This window comes from Ovis aries, chromosome 20 (genome assembly GCF_016772045.2).
Source record: "Ovis aries strain OAR_USU_Benz2616 breed Rambouillet chromosome 20, ARS-UI_Ramb_v3.0, whole genome shotgun sequence".
NCBI classification, from domain to species: domain Eukaryota; kingdom Metazoa; phylum Chordata; class Mammalia; order Artiodactyla; family Bovidae; genus Ovis; species Ovis aries.
In genome coordinates, this window is record NC_056073.1 from 19971057 (window position 1) to 19997804 (window position 26748).

The following is a 26748-nucleotide window of genomic DNA, read 5'->3' on the forward strand; positions in this document are numbered from 1 at the left end:
ATTGACTTTTTCAAACTTCTCTAGTTTCTGGAACTTGAGCTTTTCTGTGAAACTTTGTATCTGTCCTCAAAGCAGCAAAGATAGTTTCTCTTGTGACTTCAATGCTACAGAACATATGTAAGGGTCAAAGTTTCTAATAAGACAGCCAGAGCAAGGTCCAAGGTGTCTTTGCTTATCACAAGGTGTCTTTGCTAAAATCTGTTCACTTGCAACAATGATTTGGACGAGATTGGCTTGCATTCTTTCTTTCATCTTGTTTTTTGCCCGCATAGCAGCTGTATCGGTAAGTAGAGTTCTGCTCTTCAGGGTATTTAGAAATATTAATTCTAGTATATGTTATCCTTTTTCTGTATATTTATTTCTTTCAGATTAACCATCTTTCTAAAGGAAGTGGTAAGAACTAATTGAAATACATAGAGAGTTTTCTGAACTTTTCTTTGCTCAGCAAGACTGATAACAATTTTCTCCCCACTTTTAACAGTATATGATGGAGAATTTGACGAACAGAAGGATATTTCAGAAATCAACTTAGGTGGGTGTAATTTCTGCCATTATTAATATCTTTAAATAATTTAAAACCCTGCAATAGAATTGCTGAAAATCTCTTAACTTTCAGAGTATGATATTGAGTAACTTTAGGAGAGAACTATTCATTGGTGCTTCATTAGAATTTTCAGCATTTCTGAAAAATGGAAACATGAAAAGAGAATAATGGTTAGACTGAACTTTCTAGAACTAGTGAGTATTCAGTGGCTCTAGAAATATATAACAAAATTTTTGTTTATAAAAAAATCATTTTTCCAGTCTTCATTTTGAAATGATCACCTAGTACCTCACTTCCTATCTCAGAAGTCCCATTTCGATCCCTCGAGTGCAAGAGTTTTGATACCGATGACCAAAAAGTTTCCTTCTAATTCACCTCTCACTTTTCAAGATTCTTGGACAAGATTTCTTTTTTTCATTGACGTATAGTTGATTTACACTATTACATTCCTTTCAGATGTACAACATAGTGATCAAATATTTTTATAGATAATATTCCATTCATAGTTACTATAAGATATTGGATATATTTCCTGTGCTGTACACTGTATCTTTGTGACATTTATTTTATAAACAGTAGTTTGTACTTCTTTATCCCCTACCTTTCTCTTGCCCTTCCTAACCTCCTTTTCAATCTTCACTGGTAAACAGTTTGTTCTCGGTGTCTCTATGTTTGTGTTTTATTATTCACTAGTTTGTTTTATTTTTTAGATTTCACATGTAAGTGATAACATAGAATACTTGTCTTTCTCTGTCTGACTTACTTTACTAAGCAGAATACCCTCCAAGTTTTCTTGTTCCAAAAAAATGGCAACAGTGGATATGACGATATATGATATTTATTAGCTTTTACATTTGTTCAATTAAAATGGATTTTTGTATTGTTTTAAAAAGAGTTTAACCACATAAAGATCAACAACTAAAGACAACGATAGAAAGGACTCATTTTATAAGAGATGCATTTTAGCAATTCTTGTTCAAATCTTTCTCTTTTTAAATCCACATCTAGCTGCAGGATTGGACCTCTTTCAAGGGGACATCCTCCTGCAGGTGAGTACCTTCTAGGGACACCAGAACATTCCCACAGGACTGGCTGTGACAGGACAGTGAGCCTCTGCTCTGTGTCCAGCCCTGAGATGACCATTATGAAGATGAAAGAATCTCAGCCATAATTTGTATGGACAAAGACTTCCGCTTTGGTTGCTGGTTAAAAAAAGATGAAATCATTAGCGACCAGAAAAAAGAGTCTATAATTATTAAATTCCTTGTCCACCCAATTTTCCTAAGAAACGAAGAATGAGAGAGAAGGAAATCCACCGCCATACTGAAAGTGACTATTTCAGTTTTGAGGAAATGTAGGTCTCTTTCATTGTTGTTCAATCACTGAGTCACATCTGACTCTTTGCAGTCCCATGGACTGCAGCACCCCAATCTTCCCTGTCCGTCACCAGCTCCCAGAGTGTGCTCAAACTCATGTCCATTGAGTTGGTGATGCCATCCAACCATCTCATCCTCTGTCGTCCCCTTCTTCTCTTGCCTTCAATCTTTCCCTGCATCAGGGTCTTTTCCAATGAGTAGGCTCTTCTTCAGGTGACCAAAGTATTGGCGCTTCAGCTTTAGCATCAGTCCTTCCAATGACCATTCAGGGTTGGTTTTCTTTAGGACTGACTGGTTTGACCCACTTGCAGTCCAAGGGACTCTCAAGAATCCTCACCACCACGGTTACTGCTACTGCTAAGTTGCTTCAGTCGTGTCCAACTCTTGTGCAACCCCATAAACAGCAGCCCACCAGGCTGCGCCATCCCTGGGATTCTCCAAGCAAGAACACTGGAGTGGGTTGCCATTTCCTTCTCCAATGCATGAAAGTGAGAAGTGAAAGTGAAGTCGCTCAGTCGTGTCTGACCCTCAGCGACCCCAAGGACCACAGCCTTCCAGGCTCCTCGGTCCATGGGATTTTCCAGGCAAGAGTACTGGAGTCGGTTGCCATTGCCTTCTCCAACCACCACGGTTAGGAAGAATCAGTTCTTTGGTGCTCAGTCTTTTTATGGTCCAACTCTCACATCCATACATAACTACTGGAAAAACATAATTTTGACTATATGGATCTTTATCAGCAAAGTAATATCTCTGCTTTTAATATGCTGTGTAGGTTAGTCATAGCTTTTCTTTCAAGGAACACGCATCCTTAATTTGGTCTTAAAAATTTATCTGGAAATTTCTATATTGTCTGTAATGAATATTTATTGTTTTTATAATTTGAAGACAACTTGACTATTTGAATAGTGTGACAGATTGTTTGTGATATGGGAGTTTACAGAAGGGGAAAGGAAGCCAAGGAGACCAGCTGTCCAGTCAGCTTTGCCTTTTGTTTCTGCAGAATTCCAGAAATGGCCTGAGAGATCCAAGCACCAGGTGGAAGTTCCCCATTCCTTACATCTTGGCTGACAATCTGGGTAACACTACTTGTTCTTCATTAGAAGCCTTGAGTTGAACTCTTCTCTCTCCCCTCTCTTCCTGGTCATCAGCTTCAAAGTTGAGTAACTGCCAGCATCTAAGGGAGTCTCTAAGCTCTGAGGATTCTTTGATTATGGAAACCCATGCTGCTTAACCAGTCTAAGATACAGAATATCAAATAGTACTTTTAAAATGCAGAACACACTAACATGTTAATTAGACCAAGAGAGCAACACAAAGAACAGAAATGAAATACGATTTGACATCATAGCAATGAAAATGTGCACCTGAGATAAGAGTTTGTTTCAGTTCAGTTCAGTCGCTCAGTCGTGTCCGACTCCTCCCGACCCCATGAATCGCAGCACGCCAGGCCTCCCTGTCCATCACCAACTCCTGGAGTTCACTCAGACTCGCACCCATCGAGTCAGTGATGCCATCCAGCCATCTCATCCTCTGTCGTCCCCTTCTCCTCCTGCCCCCAATCCCTCCCAGCATCAGAGTCTTTTCCAATGAGTCAACTCTTCGCATGAAGTGGCCAAAGTACTGGAGTTTCAGCTTTAGCATCATTCCTTCCAAAGAAATCCCAGGGCTGATCTCCTTCAGAATGGACTGGTTGGATCTCCTTGCAGTCCAAGGGACTGTCAGGAGTCTTCTCCAACACCTATTTAAGTGACTCTAAATATAGTACCAGGATACCAGTTTCAGCATATTGATTTCTTCCCTTTCTGTTGCAAAACAAACATGTCACACTTTTGAGAAATAGAAAAGGCTTTATTTCATATGTTCATCATTCTCGTTCCTTGGTATTAAAATTTTCTGTTCTTCTCTATCTCAAGAAAAATAAGTTAGATTTTGCTCATTGTTGGAAATAATAGTTGGTGGAAATAAAATAAATATTAGAAGCCATGTGTGGACACTGGCTGACCTCAAGCAGCTGACTGACGGCTCAACAGCCACGATGACGCGCTGCCTGTCTGGGAGGCCCATCCTCTGCGGATGGGAAGACTCCAGAGCAGAGGGGAAGCTGGGACAGCGTTGCTCAGTCTTGATGAGCTGCTGGGCTGCTCCGGCTCTCAGGAGACGCAGATTGTGTTTCAAGATTTTCCATCACTTTTGCCAGTGTTGCTTCCAGCGCCTTTTCTGGAGAAGAGCTACATAGAAACAAGTGCTATTGTTCTCAGTTATGTTCTTCATTGGAGTATGATTGCTTTACAATGTTGTGTGAATTTCTGCCGTACAGCAAAGTGAATCTGCTGTGTGAATACATATATCTCCTCCCTCCTGAACTTCCCTTCCTCCTCCCCTCCCAATCCCACCCTTCCAGGTCATCACAGAGCACCTAGCTGAGCTCCCTGTGCTACGCCATTGGCCCTCACTAGCTATCTATTTTACACATGGTAGTGAGTGTATGTCAGTCCTAATCTCCCAATCTGTCCAACCCTTCCCTCCCCTCACTGAGGCCACATGGCCACTCTCTACGTCTGCATCTGTATTCCTACCCTGCAAACAGATGAGATGGGATTTTTAAATCCACCACTCTCAGTGTTTCCACCATTTGGGTTGAAGATAACAAAAGAAACACAGTCTTATAGACAGCATGACTTTAATTATAATCAAACTTTTTTCTTATATTTTGTGGCAACCAAGCTGTCTGGGGTACATATCTTCAATTTAAAGATGTTACTCCATGAGAATACATAAAAGTTCATGAAAACCTTCAAACAGGTTTAATGCATGCTCTTGCTGTTGTTCTGTGATGTTTCTATAATTTATTTACTAATTATTCCAGTGACTTCCTTTAATGACCTTAATATGATTTTATGACATCTGAGTGTAGAGTCTCCAACTCAAGAGTTCCTTAAATAAAGACCAGAAAAATGTGAGATAAGTACATGGTAAAGTGCCAAAAATGATAAACTCTTTGGGAGAATCCCCAAAAATCAAGTATGCAAGAATACAATTTAATTTTATAGAACTTAGCTTAATTTTTAACTTAGAGACCTACAACCAACGAGTTGATGGGGTTAAAATCCACACACACACAAAGCAAGAAACAGTCTCCTTTCCTCTGGTGTATCTTTCTCCTCCACCTCGTCCTTGTCTTACACAATACCAAGGCAGGCACACGTGCAGGTTAAGCAAGAGGAGTGACATTTGATCTTTGGTCATCAATCCACAAAGGTTACTAACAGGCATCTACTGTTCTTGCTGACTCAGGTACATAGGTTTTTGCTGCTTTGGTTCCAAACTTGGGTTACAGAAATCTTTTCTAAGGCTGTCTGCAGAACTCCCTGTCTAGCCTTGTCATCTCATGGGGATCCTACAGGGAAGCTGCATAAATATTACACTTAACTTCTTATGATTTCAGAACCCTCAAACCTCTCTCAGCTGTCTTTCTCCAGCAAGAGGGAGAGTCTCTTTAGATTGGGGGAAGGAACCCCACTCTCACTGCTTCTCTCCAAGGTAATTTATCTGTTTTTCCGGAAGACAGAAGTGATGTCAATTCTGCTCGACCATATTGGTCTCTTGAGGCAATGCACTCAGAATTTTTGCTTAAATGAGGGAAAACGAAAGGGAGAAAGTGGGGAAATTATTTTATGATTTTGTTCAGCCACACATACCATAAGTGTATTGTTATTTTGTAGATAAATATATATATATACACACACACATTATGTATTTAACATTTAGTGTGTTTATATACACAAATGGTTTGTCAGTTTTCGTTTCCAAGGGCTACATTTACTATCAAAAAATTTATCATGGACTTCAGTGGATTTGATACAGCAGCATGAGTTTCTATGTTTCTAAGTTATATATATTATCCAAGATCTAGCTAAGGCTCATTGATAGTTTTATTGTTTTCTACAGCACTGAATGCCAAAGGAGCCATTCTCTATGCCTTTGAAATGTTCCGCCTCAAGTCCTGCGTGGATTTCAAGCCCTATGAAGGCGAGAGCTCATACATCATCTTTCAGGAGTTTAGTGGGTGAGTATGAAATGTTACAGAGTGTGAAATCCATCCTCTGATTTATAAAAAGCGACACATCCCTTTCAAAGACTAAACAAAGAAATTGGAAAGAAACTAAAAGCAAAATCAAATATTTCACTGTGAATTTTTTTAAGTGGCATCACATTTTTATTGTGCTCTATAAAGAATGCATTGTTTGGATACCTCTAGGAACCAGGGAGACTCATCTCAGTCCTTTTCTGGGTTGAGGTCATGTTTTAAATTACAACCTTTAAAAAAAAAAATCAAGTTTATCAAAGCTGCATTCTCTTGATGGTACTGTTTTCGATTATTAGTACTCCGTTGGCTAGACTTTTCTGAAAAGTTCTATCAATGTAAGTGATATTATATATTTGCTTTTCTCTTTCTGATTTACTTCACTATGTATGAAAGTCTCTAGGCCCATCTACACCTCTGCAAACGGCACAATTTCATTCTTTTTAATGGTGGAGTAATATTTCATTATATATATGTACCTCAGGCGTAGAGAACAAACATGGGATACCAAGGAGGGGAAAAGAGGATGGGATGAGTGGGACGATTGGGATTGGCATATACACACTATTGATACTATGCATAAAACACGTAACTAATGAGAACCTACTGTCGAGCACAGGAAACTCAGTACTCTGCGGTGACCTAAATCGGAAGGAAATCCAAAAAAAAAAGAGGGGATATATGTATACATATAGCCAATTCACTTTGCTGTTCAGCAGAAACTAACAGAACATTGTAAAGCAGCTATAGGCCAATACAAACTTAAAACAAAAAGACCTACCTGGAGGTTTCTCTTCATATTGCAGTTCCCATCACAGCCTCTAGGTGTTGCCTGGATTTGGTTGTCTAGTTGTGAAGGTGGGGATTTTGTTTATCCCCATGGATGACTAACAAAGGTAAAGAAGGAAGTTAGCGTTCATTTTAGTTTCTAAAGGAAAGAGTCTTAGACCTCACAAGGTACGCACTTGGCAGGAGGGGCCGTGGGGGTAATAACAAGTGAAAAGCTGTAATATGCTAGGGTGAGTGCAGACGCAGGGTCTCTAACGCAGCCGGAATCGAAGGGTCAGGGGGAGCAGCGCTGAGCGTCAGAGAGATGCAGAAGGGAGAAGACTGGAGAGGCAGAGAAGAAGGCAGAACAAATGGAGAGTGGGAAGAGAGGTGAAATCCTGTATAACACAGGAAGCTCAGCTCCGTGCTCTGTGGTGGCCGAGATGGGTGGAATGGGGGAAGGGTGAGAGGGAGGTCCAAGGGGGAGGAGATATACATATATATAGCTGATTCGTGGTGTTGTACAGCAGAAACTAACATTATAAAGACATTATATTTCAATAAAAGATAAACAGATAGTAAATTATAAAGTTTTTTGAAAATAAAATTCTTTCGTAGAAAAAACAAAACATCAATCTAGGGACTCTTATTGCCTGTGATTGGGATGTCTCTTACATTTAAGTTAGAGGGAGAGGAAAAGGGAGGAAGAAGTTCCAAAGAATAACTGGCCCAAAGCACCCCAAACCCTTGGAGATACTGATGCTCTGAAGCTGGAGGTTAACGGGGCTCTTCCAGAAAGATAAGGTCAAAATTTCAGAATGGTAATGCTATGGTATTTTACGACTTATACTTTTCTTTGAGGGAGGGATGCTAAAAATGATAAATAATATATGCTTCCTCTGGATTGTGGATATTTTGCAGAGTAAATTCTGACTTGGTAAGAATTGCAAACTATCTGAGAGGCAAGGCGAACATGGTGATATTTGGATAGCTCAATACATTTACTAAAGATCGTTAAATTGTACCCTTAAAATTGGTGGATTTTATGGTATGTAAATTACACCTTAATAAAGCTGTTAGAAAATAACTAAGATTCGTTTTTGAGTAGAATTCAAGTCTATTAGCATTTGAACATATATGATGTTAGCAATTTGGGGAAAGCAATAGCAGGTAATTTAATGTGATTGTCACCAAGGAACTCACCCTTCATTGGTAGCATTTAAAATAATTGGTAAATCTCTCATTCTGTTGAGCTCTGATCAGTGTATAGAGCCTTGTTCCTCAACTCAAAGGGGGCAAGGAGACAATTTGTGTACGGCTCCTGGTTTGCTAATAGAGATGGAAAATCAGGTTTCTGAGCAAAAACAAAAATAATTGGGAAAAAGAGGGAAAGAGCCTGCATACGAGGAATTTAGAGTCTCTGACAGCAGTTCCTGAGTCCACTATTTTCTGAGGGAATTTATGGGTCCTTCTTGCCTAGAGCCTTTTAGACATAAGTTAGGCAACCTGCTGTGTGCTGTCATAATGCTGCAGATTGGGAAAAATCCCAAGATATGAACTTGATGAACTTGCATTTTTAATAAGGGTCTTTTTCATAATCATAAAACATATACCTTCTCATTACCGGAAATTTGAAAAGTCATTAAAATGTAAAGGAGAAAGTATAAATCAACCACAGCCACCACTCAGAGACAACTTTGTGGTATAAAAGCAATAGCGTTATTTTTTGGAATGCCCCATGGGTTTGTGAAGGTGAAGAAAATAGCCATTTTTTTCCTTCTTTTTACCTGATGCATTATTAGGTTTGATTTGCTTCTAAGTAGATACCACCTTTATAACGGTCTGTCACTTGTAAAGCCTACATAATAATCCCTCCAGGAAATGTTGCTTTTTTAACCAGTCACGCAGGTTGAACCATGAGCTTATGAAAAGGCTAATAATAACTTCTTCTTAAAATCAAACCTAACCTTCAAATTTGTATTCTGGAAACTGAGGAATTACAGCCACTTGAAAATTTTCTAAATAAAAGAAAATTTCTCTCCTTTCTAAAGGTGCTGGTCTGAGGTTGGTGACCGACACGTGGGGCAGAACCTCTCCATTGGTCAGGGATGTGACTACAAGGCCATTGTCGAACATGAGATTTTGCATGCTCTGGGGTTTTACCATGAGCAGTCAAGGACGGACAGAGATGATTATGTGAATATCTGGTGGGATGAAATACTTCCAGGTGTGTATGAACCCAAGGTGGTTGGGTGGGATTTGCTATTATGTTTATCACTTGCTGGGATCAACCCTGGGATGACCAGGCCAAACCTATGTGTGAACAGGAGCTTCAGTTTCTCCAGGAGGAACTCAGACTATGACCTCTCCTCTGGGCTGAGTTGATCTGATCATAATTGATCCCAGATAAGGGTCTCAGGAAATGAGGAATGGTGTTCATCTCAATATGGGGTTGAAAAGTTAATCAGATGCTTTTGTTTTGCTTCAGTGTTATTGTTGAAACTATCTAAAATTCTACTTCCTGTCTTAGTGTGTAAGATGAGCTAGATCCTTGAGGATGTGAGGGTCCTTTTTTCTGGATGTGAAATCTCATGTAACTTTAGGAAAGTAGAAACTGTATAATAACCTTGAGACACTTGAGGACTTTTGTGCTCTACCAAATCAACGATAGATGTTTAAAAACAGAACAACAACTACATTAGAAAAAAAAAAAGCTCTTTTAGTTGAAATTATACTTCCAATTTTGTTGACTGTAGCTAATAGTTTGGAGTTTTGATTAACCAAAACATATAAATCTTTTCTTTCTCCTTCCTAAGTGACTCTTTTTTTTTTTTTTGCCCCCAGCCCATACTTTGTAAAGGATAACACAGTTTTATTTCACATATTATTTTGCAGTTATCCTAACAATTCTGATGTTTTTTAGTTTTGTTGAATTCCCTTCAACACTACCTACCTTCTTTGTTTGAGACAACTAAGCTGAATGCTTTTGAGTACATGAAAATATTATTATCAAAGAGTTGCCCAATGGGTGGGGGAAAATTCCATGCCACGTTTCTGAAAACACCTAGTTTTTAAATAGAAATTAGTCCAGGAGGTGGAAAAGCATTATTTTTGGCAGTGATAGCTTAATGAAACCTTAATGGATTGGAAATGCCTTAGCAATGACCACTCATGGTTTTCATGAAGCAAATCATGGCCTTGTAATTATCTGTTTCATTTAGATCTCAGGTTCACATATGACTTCATAGATGGTAGTGCATCTCTAATAGTTTTATGAACTTGGAAGTACCGGCCATACTTTAAAATAAAATGTGAATCCCCAAAAGACTTCTGCCAGAAGTAGCTCCTTGGGAGGAAGCCGCATCACTGGTTCTCACAGGAGGAGGGCGTACAGATGGCTAATTCTATCAAAAGTGCCTATGGGGTTTACAGTACGTGTCCCTCTCGACACCTCCTATTCTGATATTTTATGAATGTGGAGTGCTGGTGGGAGGAGGAGAAAGCATGCGGTTTGTAAAATCCTAATCCAAGGACTTCCCTGGCGGTCCAGGGGTTGAAACTTCACCTTCCAATACAGGGAGTGAGGGTCTGACCCCTGGTTAGGGAGCTGAGATCCCACACGCCTGTGGCCAAAAAACCGAAACATAAAAAAGAAGCAATATTATAACAGTGTCAATAAAAACTTAACCAAAAACCCTAATCCATTACCAGGTATGAAATAATAGATCAAGAACATGTGCTTGTCTCCAGGCCTAATTGCTTTATATCTGGGTCTGAACCCAGACCCAGAGTAGAGGGGACAGAAGAGGGCAGGTCAAAAGTCAAAGGAGTAGAGGGGATAGAAGAGGGCAGGTCAAAAGTCAAAGAACCAAATCTCAGAATATGAGGCTCAGGGGGTTTTTAGACTTTGTCTGTGTTTGCTAGAGGCCTGAATTTCTCACTTTCTCCTCTGTATACTAAACTCTGCTGAAAAGGACATGAGGAAGCAGAAAATATGTGCATTTTCAGGTCTTGAAGAACATGATGCTCAGAGCTTTTAAGATGGTTTTAGGCTAAATGAGGGCTTCCCTGGTGGCTCAGTGGTAAAGAATCCACCTGCAATGCAGGAGTCGTGGATTTGATCCCTGGATGGGAAGATCCCTGGGAGGAGGGCATGGCAACCCACTCCAGTATTCTTGCCTGGAGAATCCCATGGACAGAGGAGCCTGGCAGGCTATAGTCCACAGGGTTGCAAAGAGTCAGACACAGCTGAAGTGATTTAGCGTGCATGCAGGCTATATAAAGGATTTTCCTTTATACAAAAGAAACTTTATAGATCTTCCTTTATATAAAGAAACTGCCTGTGATGCAGGAGACACTGGTTTCATCCCTGGGTTGGGAAGATCCCCTAGAGTAGGAAATGGCAACCCACTCCAGTATTCTTGCCTAGAAAATCCAATGGATAGAAGCACCTGATGGGCTACAATCCATGGGGTCGCAAAAGTCAGACAAGACTTAGTGAGTAAACGACAACAACAAAGGCTATAGGAAATCCCCTTTCTTGAGGGATTCTGCACGTTTGCCAGGAGAATTTGCAGATGTGCTCAGCTCTGGGTTGAGCGTGGATGACTCACCGTGTTTGCTCATCTCTGGTCTATGTTTTCATCAGGTGTAACTCCTTATACCTAAACTGCCTACCATCACTGGAGAAATGTTCTCAAGCGAGACATTCAGTCCAGTTAAGATCATAAGCAATGGCAGTATTATTACTCAGGGTAATTTATGACTTTTGCTGCATCTTGTCTCCAGTTGATGGCAGTCTCATTATTTAACCTAAGAAGAGACTTCCCTGGTGGCTCAGAGGGTAAAGCGTCTGCCTACAATGTAGGAGACCTGGGTTCGATCCCTGGGTCAAGAAGATCTCTGGAGAAGGAAATGGCAACCCACTCCAGTACTCTTGCCTGGAGAATCCTATGGACAGAGGAGCCTGGTAAGCTACAGTCTGTGGGGTTGCAAAGAGTTGGACATGACTTAGCAACTTCACCTTACCTTACTTTACCTTAGAGACTCTATTGGCGATACAATTCTCTCTCCAAATCCATCTCTGTTTCTGAAGTCAGAATTGTGTTTCCTGAATCTGTTTTTTTCCATCAAGGAGAACACTTCTGAGGTTTAGCAGGGATCTGCAAATTACAGAACTACAGCCTGTGGGTCATATCTGCTTTTGTAAATAAAGCTTTATGGAAACACAGCCACTCCCACTTGTTTATGTATTACCTATGGTTGGTTTTCAGCTGTATCAGTAGAGTTTAGTAGTTGTGACAGACACCATACAGCTTGCAAAGCCAAAAGTATTTTCTACCTGACCTTTTACATAAAAGGCTTGCCTATGATCTCTGCTTTACAAGGTCACTTCCTCTTCAAGCCCTCGGTTACGAATTCCTTGAAGGCAGGACCATGCCTGTCCTAGTCACTTCCAGGGGCCACCACCCACCTAGCACAGCTCCCAGTAAATAGTAGGCATGACAAAACTGTGTTGAATTAAATTTTAAAATGTATTAAAACATTTATTGGGTAAAGCATTCTGATAAGTCTCCTTGAATAATAAAGAATAAAGTCATCTCTTCTAATCCAATGATTATATTGAAAGTTAAGGAAAGCAGCTGGTGAATTGAAAATACCTTGCCTAAGATGCTGCTGAGAGTCACCAGGAGATCCCAGAACTTAGTCCTCAGTCCTCATACCACTCTGATACTTTTCATCATGTTACCCTCTTAACTACCATCAAAGGACCAAGTGCTCTAGAAGGAATGACTTTCTTCCTTCCCTATTTGGGTCATTTATTTCTTGCAGTCAGTCCTACCTTTGATCCCTCTTGGGTTAAGTCCCCACAAAACCCTTGTGAATTGGAAGGATGAAACATCAGTATTCTCGTTTTATAGTTAAACAAGTTTTGGATCAGAGGGGTTCACGGACTTTTCCGAAAGTATCTGGAGACCACCTGCCAGAGTGCTCCAATCTTGAGTGTGCCTGCATTGATTTCTTTGAAAGGTGATCACATTTTCTTCTAATTATTAAATACAGTTGGATGGGAAGCTAAAAAGGGAGAGGGAGATGAAAGTGGAAAGTTGTGATTGGGAGAGTTGAGCATTCTCATTCAGTTTTCCTGTCACTCCCTAAGGAGAAAATGAAAAATCTGTAAACTTCCCATTCCTACAGCCACAACAGTAAGTTACTAGTGGCTGCTGAATTAAAAGGACATCTGAGTGGTGTCTCATTTCGACGTTTCACTTTACAGTGCATATTCTCTTCCTTGGCCTCATCTCATCAAAAATATTTTCCTTTTCTATTTTGAAAGGAAAGTCTGTTTTCTTCCTATTTTATTTTTTTCATCATGGGGAATTTTATGGAAAAGGAGAATGTGAGCCTTGATTTATCGGATGTGATGTTCTTGTTAGCTGCTAAACTTTCCCTTTGCCCCTCAGGTTTCTTTTTCCTAACTTGTTGGAGAGTTGTCCAGGTATAACTCTTGGTGGATGAGGTACTAGGCTGTTAGTGAGATGAATCAATCCTGAATATTTTTCTGAATTCAAAAATTCTTTTTTTATGCCATAAGGAATATCTGCCTCCACTTTGATAGCTTATCTTCTCTTTCTTAAAGTCTTATGCATACACACACATTTGTATGAATAAAAATGAAACTTTGATTTAAATATACATTTAACAACATACATTTTATATTATATACTATTATATATGTGTTTATCAGTCATTTCAGTCATTTAGTCGTGTCCACGTCTTTTCAACCCCATGGACTGCAGCACACCAGGCCTCCCTGTCCATCACCAGCTCCTGAAGTTTACTCAAATTCATGTCCTTTGAGTCGGTGATGCCATCCAACCATCTCATCCTCTGTCTTCCCCTTCTCCTCCTGCCTTCAATCTTTCCCAGCATCAGGGTCTTTTCAAATGAGTCAGTTCTTTGAATCAGGTGGCGAAAGTATTGGAGCTTCAGCTTCAACATCAGTCCTTCCAATGAACACTCAGGACTTATCTCCTTTAGGATGGATCTCCTTTCAGTCCAAGGGACTCTCAAGAATCTTCTCCAACACCACAGTTTAAAAGCATCAATTCTATGTGTAGATTTGTTACTAATATAACATGTACTTTAATATTCATTATAATAACTTTATATACTATTATACAGCATTCTAATACATTATAATAGGGCTTCCCTGGTGGTTCACTGGTAAATAATCCATCTGCTAGTGTAGACGATGTGGGTTTGATCCCTGTGTTGGGAATATTCCCTGGAGAAGGAAATAGCTACCCACCTCAGTAGTCTTGCCTGGAAATCCCATGGACAGAAGAGCCTGGTGGGCTATAGTCCATGGGTTGCAAAGAGTCAGACGTGACTTAGTGGCTAAATAACAACAGTACATTGCAATATTATTAGTAAATATTAATAAATACATAATAATTACATATATTATGCTGCTGCTGCTGCTAAGTCGCTTCAGTCGTGTCCGACTCTGTGCAACCCCATAGACGGCAGCCCACCAGGCTCCCCATGGACTGCAGCCTACCAGGCTCCTCTGCCCATGGGATTTTCCAGGCAAGAGTACTGGAGTGGGGTGCCATTGCCTTCTGCATATATATTATATAATTATAAAATATGTTAAATGTTTATATATACTTAAAGAAATTTTATTCTGCCCCTCCCCTTTTTGGTCTCTGCTTGAGTATCTAGTCAAAGGGTAGGATAGAGAAATGGCATGACTACTCAGGACCTATGGACTCCCTTCCTGACAGGTTACCAGCACAACTTTAATACCTATGATGACAACTTCATCACAGACCTCAACACACCCTATGATTACGAGTCTCTGATGCACTACCGGCCTCTCTCATTTAACAAGAATGATAGTGTCCCTACCATCACGGCCAAGATCCCTGAGTTTAACTCCATCATTGGGCAGCGTATGGATTTCAGTGCCATTGATTTGGAGAGGCTGAATCGAATGTACAACTGCAGTGAGTACCTCTGAGTCTGAAGACTGGGTACCCCCATTGACCTTATAGGTTTTCTGTACATTTTCCTTTGTGTTAATTTTGTGATTTCCTGTCCATTTCATTAAGGGAAATGCACAGACTACATAAACTTAGTTTCTCTCTCCTTAGAAAAAAATACAACACCTACCTGACAGAATGGTTACGAAAATCAATTATGTAGTTGCGTTTTATGAAATGAGAGTATTGGACCAATGAAAGGAGCTGGAATTGTCCTTCTTCTTTGGCTTCCTTCTGAAGGATGCATCATCACGTAAAGCTCAAGATAGTTACAGGCTTGAAAGTATTTTGCATCTTGCAGAATTCTTTGTCGGGCTTAGTGGCTCCTAGAGTCATCTAATCCTCAGAGAGGAGTCGTCCAAAGTGGCTTCACTAGTCTTCTGAGACACATTCTTTTTGTATGCCTCAAGTGTTTAACCAGGTGACAAAAATATCATTTGCAGCCACAACTCATACCTTTTTGGACCATTGTGATTTTGAGAAAGCAAACATCTGTGGGATGATTCAGGGTACCAGAGATGACACTGACTGGGTCCATGAGGACAATACTCAGCCTGGACAAGCGGATCACACCTTGGCGGGACAATGCACAGGTCAGTAAAGGCAGCGAGAAGCTACGCTGAGGTGGCCCACCAGATTCAAGGGGTAACGGCAGCCGCAGGTTTTGCTTCAGTAGGAATGTTTGTTATCAAACCTGACACTCTAAATGAGGACAAAAAACATTTCTCATATCTTTATTATTAACTCAATAGAAAGCATCCAGGTTCTGGACATGCAAAAGAAAGATAAGCAATAACAAAACTGATACAGATAGATGGTTGATAAGATACAACTTTGTACTTACAGATTGTCTATTTTATATACAATAGTGTGTAGTGCAGGGTACTATACTCATTATTTTGTAATAACTTATAAGGGAGAGTTGTAGTATATACATATATATAATATACATATATATATACATAAAACTGAATCACTAAATTCAGTTTATATATATAAAACTGAATCATTGTTCTGCATACTTAAAACTATTATGACACTGTAAATCAACTATACTTCAATAAAAAAAATTTAATTAAAAAAAAAGGATGAAAGTTTGTAAATTAGGGTAATGTCTCTAGAGCAGTGCCCTCCAACAGAACTACAATGCGAACCACATATGTAATGTAAAATTTTCTAACAGTCACATAAAAAAAGCAACAAAAGAGTCTCTTCAATAATATATTTTATTTAATCCAATATATCCAAAATCTTAGCATTTCAATGTGTAATCAATATGAAAGCTGTTAATGAGGTACTTCACCCTTTTTTATAGTGAGTATTTGAAATTCTGGTGGTGTTTTTTCCTTAAAGCACATTTCACTTTGGACTGACCACAGTTCAGATGATTGATCAGCATGCATGTTTGGTAGCCACCATAATGAATAGCATAACTTCAGATAGTTCCTACACATGATTTGTGCAGTGAAAAAAAAGCCATAAAATCAGGGGAGACCTGGGTTTAAAATCTGGCTCCATCTGGCTAATTGTGACCACAAGAAGTTGTTTCTGTTGCTGCTGTTAAGCCTTTTGGCTTTTGTAAGCCATCAAGCTTGGAGAAGGAAGTGGCAACCCACTCCAGTATTCTTGCCTGGAGAATCCCATGGACAGAGGAGCCTGGGGTCCATGGGGGTCACAAAGAGTTGGACACAACTGAGCGACTAAATAACAATAACAAGCCATCAAGCTATTGATACTTCATTGTGAGCATGGAAGGAGCTAAAGCATACAGAGCCTTAAAGGGCAGTCCAGCCGCTCCACTCCCTATTACTTTTTCCTCCCATCTTTCCCTTTCCTCTGGAGGTTCTATTTATCTTTAAATTTCTATCTTAAGACCCTTTTATTATGTGCTTGGTATTGAAATCATGTCAACCCTATTTGCAAGCAGGTGGGGTAACAGATTATAATTGCCCTTTAAAGATTGGGCTGTTATCAAGTCCCTTAGTCCATACCTGTGTGACTGTTGGTTAGAGTTCCTTCACAGAAGGAACCCAGCTTATCACCAAGACACCAGGCCACCAGGGGGACTGTCAGAGGTTGTAAACCATGGCCCCTCTTCCTCCCACCTTGATAGAGGGTGAAAGTCTCTGTCACATATCAGATTATTAAATGTATAATCTCCAGTGTCCAAAGGGTGGTTTATAACTGAAGTTCTCTCTCAATCCCCATTGTAGCCTCTAATCTAATCTCTCCTGTAGGCTTGCTACTAGGTTAACGTGCAAGTTCCAGCTAAACAGAAACGTGATCTCTGTGTGAGAAGAATCTGCTGACTGACTATTCTAGCACTTTAGTAGGAAAGGAATGGACCACGACCCAGAAGAATGATCTTGAAAAACTATCAGGTTAACTTGATCAGCCACTGTGCTTCTTCCACAGGAGGCACTTAATGGGACCAGGTTTCCTCTGCTAGAGAGCACTGCATTATTTGGGTAGATGCATAGACCCAAAGAGCTTGAAGGATAGAAGCCACTTCCCACTTCCCGCTTCCCAGAAAGATGAGTGCACACCCAGTCAGTGGCAGCATCAGGGCAAGAATTCAGGTCTCCTAACTCCCCGATCTGAATTTGCACTTCACACTTCTGACTTTATCTGGTGGAATTCCTGATCAAGGACCACCTAGACACCTTCTTAGACCTGTGAGCTCTTGTTTACCTTAACCCAAGCCCTCGGCAATTCACAACACATAAGTCTCAGGCTTGTAAGATCAAGTATTGAGAAGAACATACAGGAAAATATAATTTTCCCTGATGAAATAGTAAAGCCATTACTGTATTTTTCAGCTTTGTGGAAAGCTTCTTTAAACATCATTGCTTGCAGTCAATGAGGAAGGCATGTGCCCCATGTATGAGGCAGGATGAAGCAGGGATTTATAGTGTCACAGAACGCAGAACTGTACCAGATGTTCACTTCCTTTTTACTTGGTGAAATGTTTTGAGCGGAGCATTTGGTAAGAGGTTGAGTATTCAGTTCAGTTCAGTTCAGTTCAGTAGCTCAGTCATGTCTGACTCTTTGTGACCCCATGGACTGCAGCACACCAGGCTTCCCTGTCCATCACCAATTCCCGGAGCTTACTCACACTCATGTCCATTGAGTCGCTGATGCCATCCAATCATCTCACCCTCTGTTGTTCCCTTCTCCTGCCTTCAATCTTTCCCAGCATCAGGGCCTTTTCCAGTGAGTCAGTTCTTCGCATCAGGTGGCCAAAGTATTGGAGTTTCAGCTTCAGCATCAGTCCTTCCAATGAATATTCAGGACTGATTTCCTTTAGGATGGACTGGTTGGATCTCCTTGCAGTCCAAGGACTCTCAAGAGTCTTCTCCAAGGCCACAGTTCAAAAGCATCAATTCTAATTCAGAAAACTATTGCAAAATAAGCCATAAAATATCAACAAAAGCATCAGTTCTTTGGCACTCAGCTTTCTTTATAGTCCAACTCTCACATCCATACATGACTACTGGAGTAAGTTTAAATGACTTCTTTATATGTGAAAATTGTTCATTGCCCTTGACTTTGAAGAAGTGAGCTGGTTTTCCAAGTGATGTATGTGTTTAGCCACTTGCCTGTTTGAAGGGAGAGAATTTTGAGATACCTGAGTTGGGCGAACCCAACCTCTGGCACAAATATAGACCCTTTACCTCCTATTTTAAGTGTCCTTCCAAGGCTTTCTTTCCATTCAGGAGAAACCTTCAATTGGTCCCTAACATGCCTTGAATGCCTCTTCTTTCAACATAGGAAAGGTGATTCTTTACTACTGATCTATACCCAGTTATTAGGCTAGAAAAGGTTGAAACTGAATCCTTATCATTGTGAATATGTAAAATCCAACCCTTAAAACTTGGAATCCCACAGTTTTTGACATAACTAGGAGGCCTGCTCTTTTTCTTGGGATGAATCTTTAACAACAAATGTAATGAAGAAGATGGAATTCATCTCATAGACACTAAATTCCATCAAACTTTGCTTAAACCCTGTATTTCCTTAAGTCAAAGGTGTACATTCCCTAGCTTTGGGAACAAAGGTGATCAAAAAGAGACAGTGGAGTGCTACGGCTTCGACCAGCAGTTCTGTCTATGGAGACAAAGTATTTGCTGACAAACAACCTTTCCAGTTTCCCCAAAGAGCTCCAGCCTTTGTTGCCTGGATGAGGGCCGGGGCTCACCGTTGTCACCTTACCCGGGCTGAGGGAAGCCGGGGGTGTGGATGGGCAGAGATGGGACTTTGGGGTCCTCTGTCCATAGGCGCCGGCTACTTCATGTACTTGAACACCAGCTTCGGGGCAGCGGAGGAGGCGGCCATGTTGGAGTCTCGGATTCTTTACCCAAAGAGGAAGCAGCAATGCCTGCAGTTTTTCTATAGAATGTCAGGCAGCCCTTCAGACAGACTGGTCGTCTGGATCAGGAGGGATGACAGTACTGGCAACGTGCGCAAGCTGGTCAAGGTGAAGACCTTTCAAGGTACCTGGAGGCGTCCTGCGGGGACTGATTGGGCTTCGCACCCAGGACTGTGCTCTTTGCCCTCCTTCCCCTCCCCCGCCCTTTCCACCCTCCTGCCTGTCTCCATTCCTCCACATCCTCCCCGTCTTCCTCTCCTCTGTCTCCTCCTCCTTTTCCTTGGCCTCCCTTCTTGTCTCCCAAATGCATAATGCCTGGCATGCTTTAACCACTCAATGGATGCTTTAACCATTCAAAAGCTGCGGTTTCAGGTGAGGTTGAACTATACTATTGTAAGAGGCCAATCAGGGAAAGAAGAAAGGAAACAATTGGAATGTAAAAATCCAGTTTTCTCTGGAACTTTGGAGAAAGCCAGGACAGAGAAAACTGGTGATTCAAGGGTGGAGACCGGAAGGTTAAAGCAAGCAGGAATTGATGCTGGGGGAAAGAACGTGGTTAGATAGTGGACCACAACTGTTTCTGCATCTGTTTCAGCAAAGTGAAGGATACCATTATTTAATACACTGAAGTACCTCGAAACCTACTCATGAATTTGGTGGAAAGTAAGCCATTCATATACATTAACTTCATTAAAAATCATTTATATATTCCTAAGTGATATTTTGTGTATTTCTATGAAAAGATCACGAAAATCATATTAATAAAATGCCAAGGTAGTTAGGGGGATGTGAGAGCAATCTGACTGAAAATCAGGATCCAGGATTATAAAAGCTAAGTACTTACATTCCTTTTATTGTGGTGGTGGTTCATTCATAAACAGAGAGGGGAAAATGTGTTTTTCTATTTTTTTCATTCAGCAAAGAATTTCTCAATTTAAATGAGGAATCCAGGTAAAGGAAGCATTCTCTGTACTTCCAGAAGAAGTGGCTGCTCTTTCTTAAAAAAACATTTTTTTTGGCTGTGCCATGGAACTTGTGGGATCTTATTTCTCTGACAAGCGATCAAACTCATGCCTCCTTTATTAGAAGAGTGGAATCTTAACTGTTGGACTGCCAGGGAAGTCCCCAAAGCCAGTCAATGTTGGTTTTATATATATATTTTTTAATATTTTGGCCATGCCTCCGCGTATGAGGGATCTTAGTTCTCCAACCAGGGATTGAACCCATGCCCTCTGTAGTGGAAGCATGGAGTTTTAACCTCTGGACCACCAGAAAAGTCCCCATAAGCTGCTGCTCTTGAAGGGAGGAGGCTTCCTTTGTAAAAGACTACTCAGAAGAACAGGGGCCCAGATTGTCTCTACTCAGGCCACTCTGTGAGTAGAAAATGCTACAAATAATGGTTTTGAGGAGTTCACTTTTCTGGCTGAAATTTACAGAGCATCTTTATTAAATGGAGGGATGACAGGTAGGTGCCCTTTAAGAGGCGAGAATTTGCTGTGTTATAAGGATTGTAAATACGGACATGTGAAATTGCCATCTTTTGACTTTTGTCTTATCAAATGTTTGGAGCATGCAGTGCTAATATTAAGGGATATGGTGCATTTGTACCAGGGGAAAGAACCTGCAGGATGAAATAATAATAGAAAACAAATTCATGATTAAGATTTTCATGATAAATCAGAGTGGGTCCTTTTTTGCTTTCTTTCTTGTTTAACTGTTTTCCCATATCAGATATATGACTTTGGAAACATTCCTTAACAAGTTTATAGCAGATCTCTCCTGTGTTCATTTGTGAAGATTACATGAGATCATTCATGTAAAGCGCTTGCCACAGTACCAGGCTCAAAAGACTGCTCCAAAAATGTTGGCCACAGTTGTCACCAATTTTATTCTCTATCCTCAGGAGATTTTGACCACAATTGGAAAATTGCCCATGTGACATTCAGAGAGGAAAAGAAGTTTCGCTACCTTTTCCAGGGCACAAAAGGTGACCCCCAGAACTCGAGTGGGGGAATTTACTTGGATGACATCACTCTGACGGAAACCCCATGCCCCACGGGGGTTTGGACAGTCCGGAATTTCTCCCAGGTCCTGCAGAACACGGTGAAAGGGGACAAACTCCAGAGCCCTCGATTCTATAATTCAGAGGGCTACGGTCTGGGGTTGAGCTTGTACCCTCAGGGCAGAACGAGCTCTGGGAGCTCTGGGTACTTGGGACTCACCTTTCACCTGTGCAGTGGAGAGAACGATGCTGTCCTCGAGTGGCCAGTGGAGAACAGACAGGTGATCATGACAATACTCGATCAAGAAGCCGATGTCAGGAAGAGAATGTCCTCCAGCATGGTGTTTACTACCTCCAAGACCCAGACGTCTACAGGTAGGCGGTTGGAAGAACTGCTCCTCCACCTGGAAAGGCCAACCGATCCGGTTCCCATCTGTGTAGGAGAAATTAACTTTCTTCTCACACTTCCCTCTTGGGCACATATTGGTATATCCACTGCTGCTGCTGCTGCTGCTGCTGCTGCTAAGACTACCATGCCTGAAATAGACAGCTAGTGGGAAGCTGCTGCATAACACAGGGAGCTCAGCCAGGAGCTCTGTGATGGCCTGGAGGGCTGGGTTTGGGGATTGGGAGAGAGGGGATATATGTATATTTATGGCTGATTCACGTTGTACAGCGGAAACCAACACGACATTGTAAAGCAATTTACATTATAAAGCAATTATCCTCCAATTTAAAATAAACTTTAAAAATATCATCATGTTGGAGCATTAAGTTAAATTTTTCTTTTTTCTTTAATTGATGCACAGTTTATTTACAATGTTGTGTTAGTTTCTGGTGTATAGCAGAGTGATTCACTCATACATATATATTCTTTTTCATAGTCTTTGCTCTGATGGTTTATTACAGGCTGTTGAATTTAGTTCCATGTGTCATCCGGTAGGACTTTGCTATTTATCTATTTTATATACAGTAGTTTGTAGCTGCGGATCCCAAACTCCCAATTTATCCCCCCTACTCCTTTTCCCCTTTAGTAACAACTTCGTTTTTCTAGGTAAATTAAAATTTTCAATGTCATCTTCTCTCGTGTTCATAAATTCATCCATCGCGCATCTAGACAGGATCTGCAATGTGCCAAATTCTGTGCCAATTCCTTAGAATACAAGCAAATCAGGCAGATTCTGCTTCACCGAGCTCAGTCCAAGAAGACAGATCCTGCTAGTCATTTATTAAATACTCAGAGTTTGTGAGGCTCTGTGCTAAACTGATGCACTGACTCCTAAATTACTACTGATTGCCAGTATGTCTAGGAAGCAAATTTGCATAACAAAGGAACTGGCAAGTTATTATTTTTTTCAAAAGAAGAGATGTAAGCCTTGAAAGGAAGATGATATAGCTGTCTCTTCCCCTTCATTGAGGAAGTCACTCAGGAGTGGGCCATGACCCTTCAGAGCAGTGGTTCTCTGCTCCTCCCTCTCCCAATTCTCAGTTTTAATTCTCCTGGAAAAAGTAAATAACCTGATTTTTTTCCAACACATTTTTTTTTGATTAACAAAGCCCTTATGGATAAACAAGGTTCTACTGTATAGTACAGAGAACTATATTCAGTATCCTATGATAAACCATAATAGAAAAGAATGTTTAAAAAATGTTTATATACATACATGTATAACTGACTCACTTTGCTATACAGTAGAAATTAACACACCATTGTAAGTCAATTATATTTTAATTTAAAAAATCCAGCAAAACTCTCTATACTCATCAAAGACAAATGGAAAGTGAAAGCTAAAGCGATGATGTGACTTTCTGTTATCTGTAACTATGCAGCTATAAATGGCTCCATCATCTGGGACAGGCCCTCGGTCGTGGGGTCCTATGACAACAGCTGTGACTGTTTCAGAAGCATTGACTGGGGTTGGAGTGCTGTCATCTCCCACCAAATGCTGAAAAGGAGAAGCTTCCTTAAAAATGATGACCTGATAATGTTTGTGGACTTTGAAGGTATTTTGCTGGCTTTCCTGAATATGTAATCCTATGTTCTGGGTGTTCTACTGATTAAGCAGCTCATGAAAGGTGGGGATATTCTGGGGGGCAACTAGGTTAAAAAATAGATGTGCTCTAAGGGAACAACGTTTTACTCATTTTTTTCAAAGACTTCTATCTTGATTTTAACTGTCCTTGGAAGAAACTACAATTTTAGTGCCATCTTTTTGCATAATTAATCAAATGTGACAGTTTTCAGACTGACTTCCGTGTAGTCTCAATCAGTCTATCCATGCTCACATTATGCTTCTTTTTTTAAGTCAGAATAAATAAAACCATGATTTGACTCCTTTAAAAAATAAACACAGCATAAAAAGAATGAAGTCTTGCCATGTGTGACAACATGGATGGACTTGGAGAGTATTATGCTTAATGAAATCAGTCAGACAGAGAAAGCCAAATATTCTATGTTTTCACTTATATGTGAAATCTGAAAAACAAAAGAAATGAACAAATATAATAAACTCACAGATATAGAGAACCAGAGTAGTAGAGGAAGGGACAAATTAGGGGGAGGGGATTAAGAGGTACAAACTCCTATGTATGAAATAAATTACAAGGGCGTAATGTACAACATAGGGCATATAGTCAATATTTATAATAACCTTAGGGCTTCCCTGGTGGCCCAGAGGTTAAAGCGTCTGCCTCCAATACGGGAGACCCGGGTTCGATCCCTCGGTTGGGAAGATCCCCTGGAGAAGGAAATGGCAATCCACTCCAGTATTCTTGCCTGGAGAATCCCATGGACCGAGAAGCCTAGTAGGTTACAGTCCACAGGGTCGCAAAGAGTCGGACACGACTGAGCGACTTCACCTTCACCTATGGGGAGTGTAATCTATAAAAATGTCAAATTACTATGCCGAACACCTTAAAACTAATATAATATCTGTCAGCTATATACATCAATAAAAAAAATAAATAGCTGACATGAAAAAAATCTACTGGATTCAAAGCCACTTTCCTGTGTCACTAAAGGTGAGGTCCAAGAGAGGTGGACGCGGCCCAGGGACTTTCTCCGGGAGCGGAAGTGCATTGTTGCCCTCATGTCTCTTTGTCTATTTCCTCAAGATATCACCCATCTTAACCAGACTGAAGTTCAAGTTCAAAACAGCAGGCTGCGCCCCCAAGGCCTTGTTCTCCATGGCCAGGAGCAGCAGACCTCAGAAGATTCGAGAAAGGCCCCCTTAGAGACAGCCCTCCCGAGCAGCCTGGACCAGGGGCAGAGCCGCCGACAGAAGCGGTCAGTGGACAACACGGGCCCCTTGGAGGACCACAACTGGCCACAGTACTTCAGAGACCCGTGTGACCCGAACCCTTGTCAAAACGAGGGCATCTGCGTGAACGTGAAGGGCATGGTGAGCTGCAGGTAGGCTCTGTGGTCGAGGTGATGGGGGGGCACAGGTGAGGGGTGGCAGAGAGGAGCCCCATGTCTTCTTACCCTGCTAGAAGGCACAGTCTCAGGTCAGGCATCCGTAGCATCAGGTGGTCAACTGTGGCTGCTCTTGACTTCGAGGCTGTGCCCCGAATTGACGGGCAGAGCAAGGGTCCTGCCAGAGCAGAAGAGTCCTGAATCTCCTCTGGGGCATCGTCAACAACAGCTTGAATGTTGTTGGAATTTTGAACTCTCCTGCTTGGTCCTGAAAGTGACCCAGAGCTTTTAGCTTCCATGCTCCATCACGGTGAGACTCAGGACCAAGCTTAAATCTTCCCTGACTATAGATATTATTATGAGTTATTAATTATGATTATTTCTACTGTCCACTAGTTCGTCCCATAATCATAGTTATGTTTTCAATGATAGTAATAAAAATATCTGATATTTGGGGGCTGCTTACTGTATGTCGTGTGCTTCCCCAAGCAGTATGTATTCATGATCTGAATTATTCCTCACAGCCACCCTGTGACATAAAGGCCCTTCCTTTATGGCACACGAAATTTGAAACTTAGAGACATAAGTAGGGCATAAGCAATTTGAAACTTAGAGACATAAGTAATTTGTCTGTAAATGTTGGAGCTGGGACCTGCATCCCGGTCGGACTGTCTGTACTTAGTTACATTTACTAGTTCTTTTGATGATGCTTGTTGCTTGTATAAAATATTTCATAAAAGGATGTATGGGATGACAGAAGCATCACTTTCATTTGACACAATAGTAGCAGATGTGGGAGCTGGTCTGATTGGTTCAAAATATTAACATTTCTTCTCACCTCTTTTTTTTCTTTAAACTTTGACTTTTTTTATTCATCATGGATTTTTATATTATTTTTCCCTTTTTTTTTAATAGTAAAGGAAATTTTCTTTAATTACTAAATTTTTTTCTTGGCCACACTCTGTGACATGTGGGATCTTAGTTCTCTGACCAGGGATCCAACCCAATGCAGAACCCTTTCTGCAGTGAAAGTGCAGAATCCTAACCACTGGATTAGCAGGAAGTTCCCTTCTCAGCATTTTTTGATCTCCACTTTGTTTCTTCTTTGTTAAAGTTTTATTTTGAGAGAATTCCAAATGTGCAGATACATTGATACAATACTACAGAATTCCCAGTACTTAGAGCCAACATCTTCGGTAACCAAATTCCAATTAGCAAAGCCAAGAAATGGGGGTTAGCGAATGCAAATGCTCTTAACAAAGCTGTTGTTGCTGAGTCGGTCTCTGGGTCAGGAAGCCCTGGGGGCTTATGTGGTTCCCACCCTCCCCTCTGTCCTGTCTCCCCAGGTGCGTCTCAGGTCAGGCCTTCTTCTACACGGGGGAGCGATGTCAGGCCATACAGGTGCACAGCAGCGTCCTGGGCCTGCTGATCGGAGGCGTGGCCAGCGTGATCTTCTTGACCTTCACCATCACCTCCATCCTTTACCAAACGTCAAGGCAGTGATGCCCAAGGACGTCAGCCAGAAGCAGAAATGCCCCTGCCCTTGGGCCCTCCCTTTGCTTCCGCTGCTCAGTGTAGTTTGGGGCTGTTTTCTTCAGCCTCGTTTTGCCTCCAGCCTCCTGTGTGACCCTTCTGTTTTCTATAGCCCTGCCCCCACATGGTTCTGTTACCCTGCTCCATGCTCCCAATGTACCCAGGGTGTCCTGTGACAGCACTCATATCACTTGATTGTAAATTATTTCTTTAACAGACTGTCTTTCTCAAAGACGGTAAGCTCCATGTGGGCAGACCCTCCTTTACCATGTTAGCCTGGGAGCCTGCCTGGCCCAGCACGGGGGATCACTTAACAAAAGCAAATGAATGGACCAATATCTGAATGAATAACTAAGCTATAGAAACTCTCTGCTTTCGACTGCAGGTAAGACATGGACAATGAAATGCACACTTCTTTTTGTATCAGAATCCAATTCTCAAATACCTGTTTTTCCATCGGACACAATAGTGTTATCATTCTTTGAGGATCTTGTGTGTTAAAGAATTTTAAATAAAGGCTTCTCCAAGCAACAGCATTTGCTTTCCTCCTCTGATTTGAGGGGAAAGTCTTTAATAAATTCAACAACTATTTTGTCAGTACCTTCAAAA

General features: G+C 41.0%; 1 protein-coding gene across 1 annotated transcript; it reads left to right on the forward strand.

Moving 5' to 3' along the window:
* The first annotated feature begins 204 nt into the window (after positions 1-204).
* Positions 205-26748, forward strand: MEP1A (meprin A subunit alpha). Its single transcript, XM_042236872.2, has 14 exons — positions 205-283; positions 369-393; positions 482-532; positions 1553-1593; positions 2921-2996; positions 5869-5986; positions 8824-8999; positions 14563-14784; positions 15264-15413; positions 19098-19313; positions 21093-21566; positions 23022-23195; positions 24306-24603; positions 25953-26748. The coding sequence occupies exons 1-14, from the start codon at positions 215-217 to the stop codon at positions 26107-26109; spliced, it is 2247 nt and encodes a 748-aa protein (XP_042092806.1). The 5' UTR covers positions 205-214; the 3' UTR covers positions 26110-26748.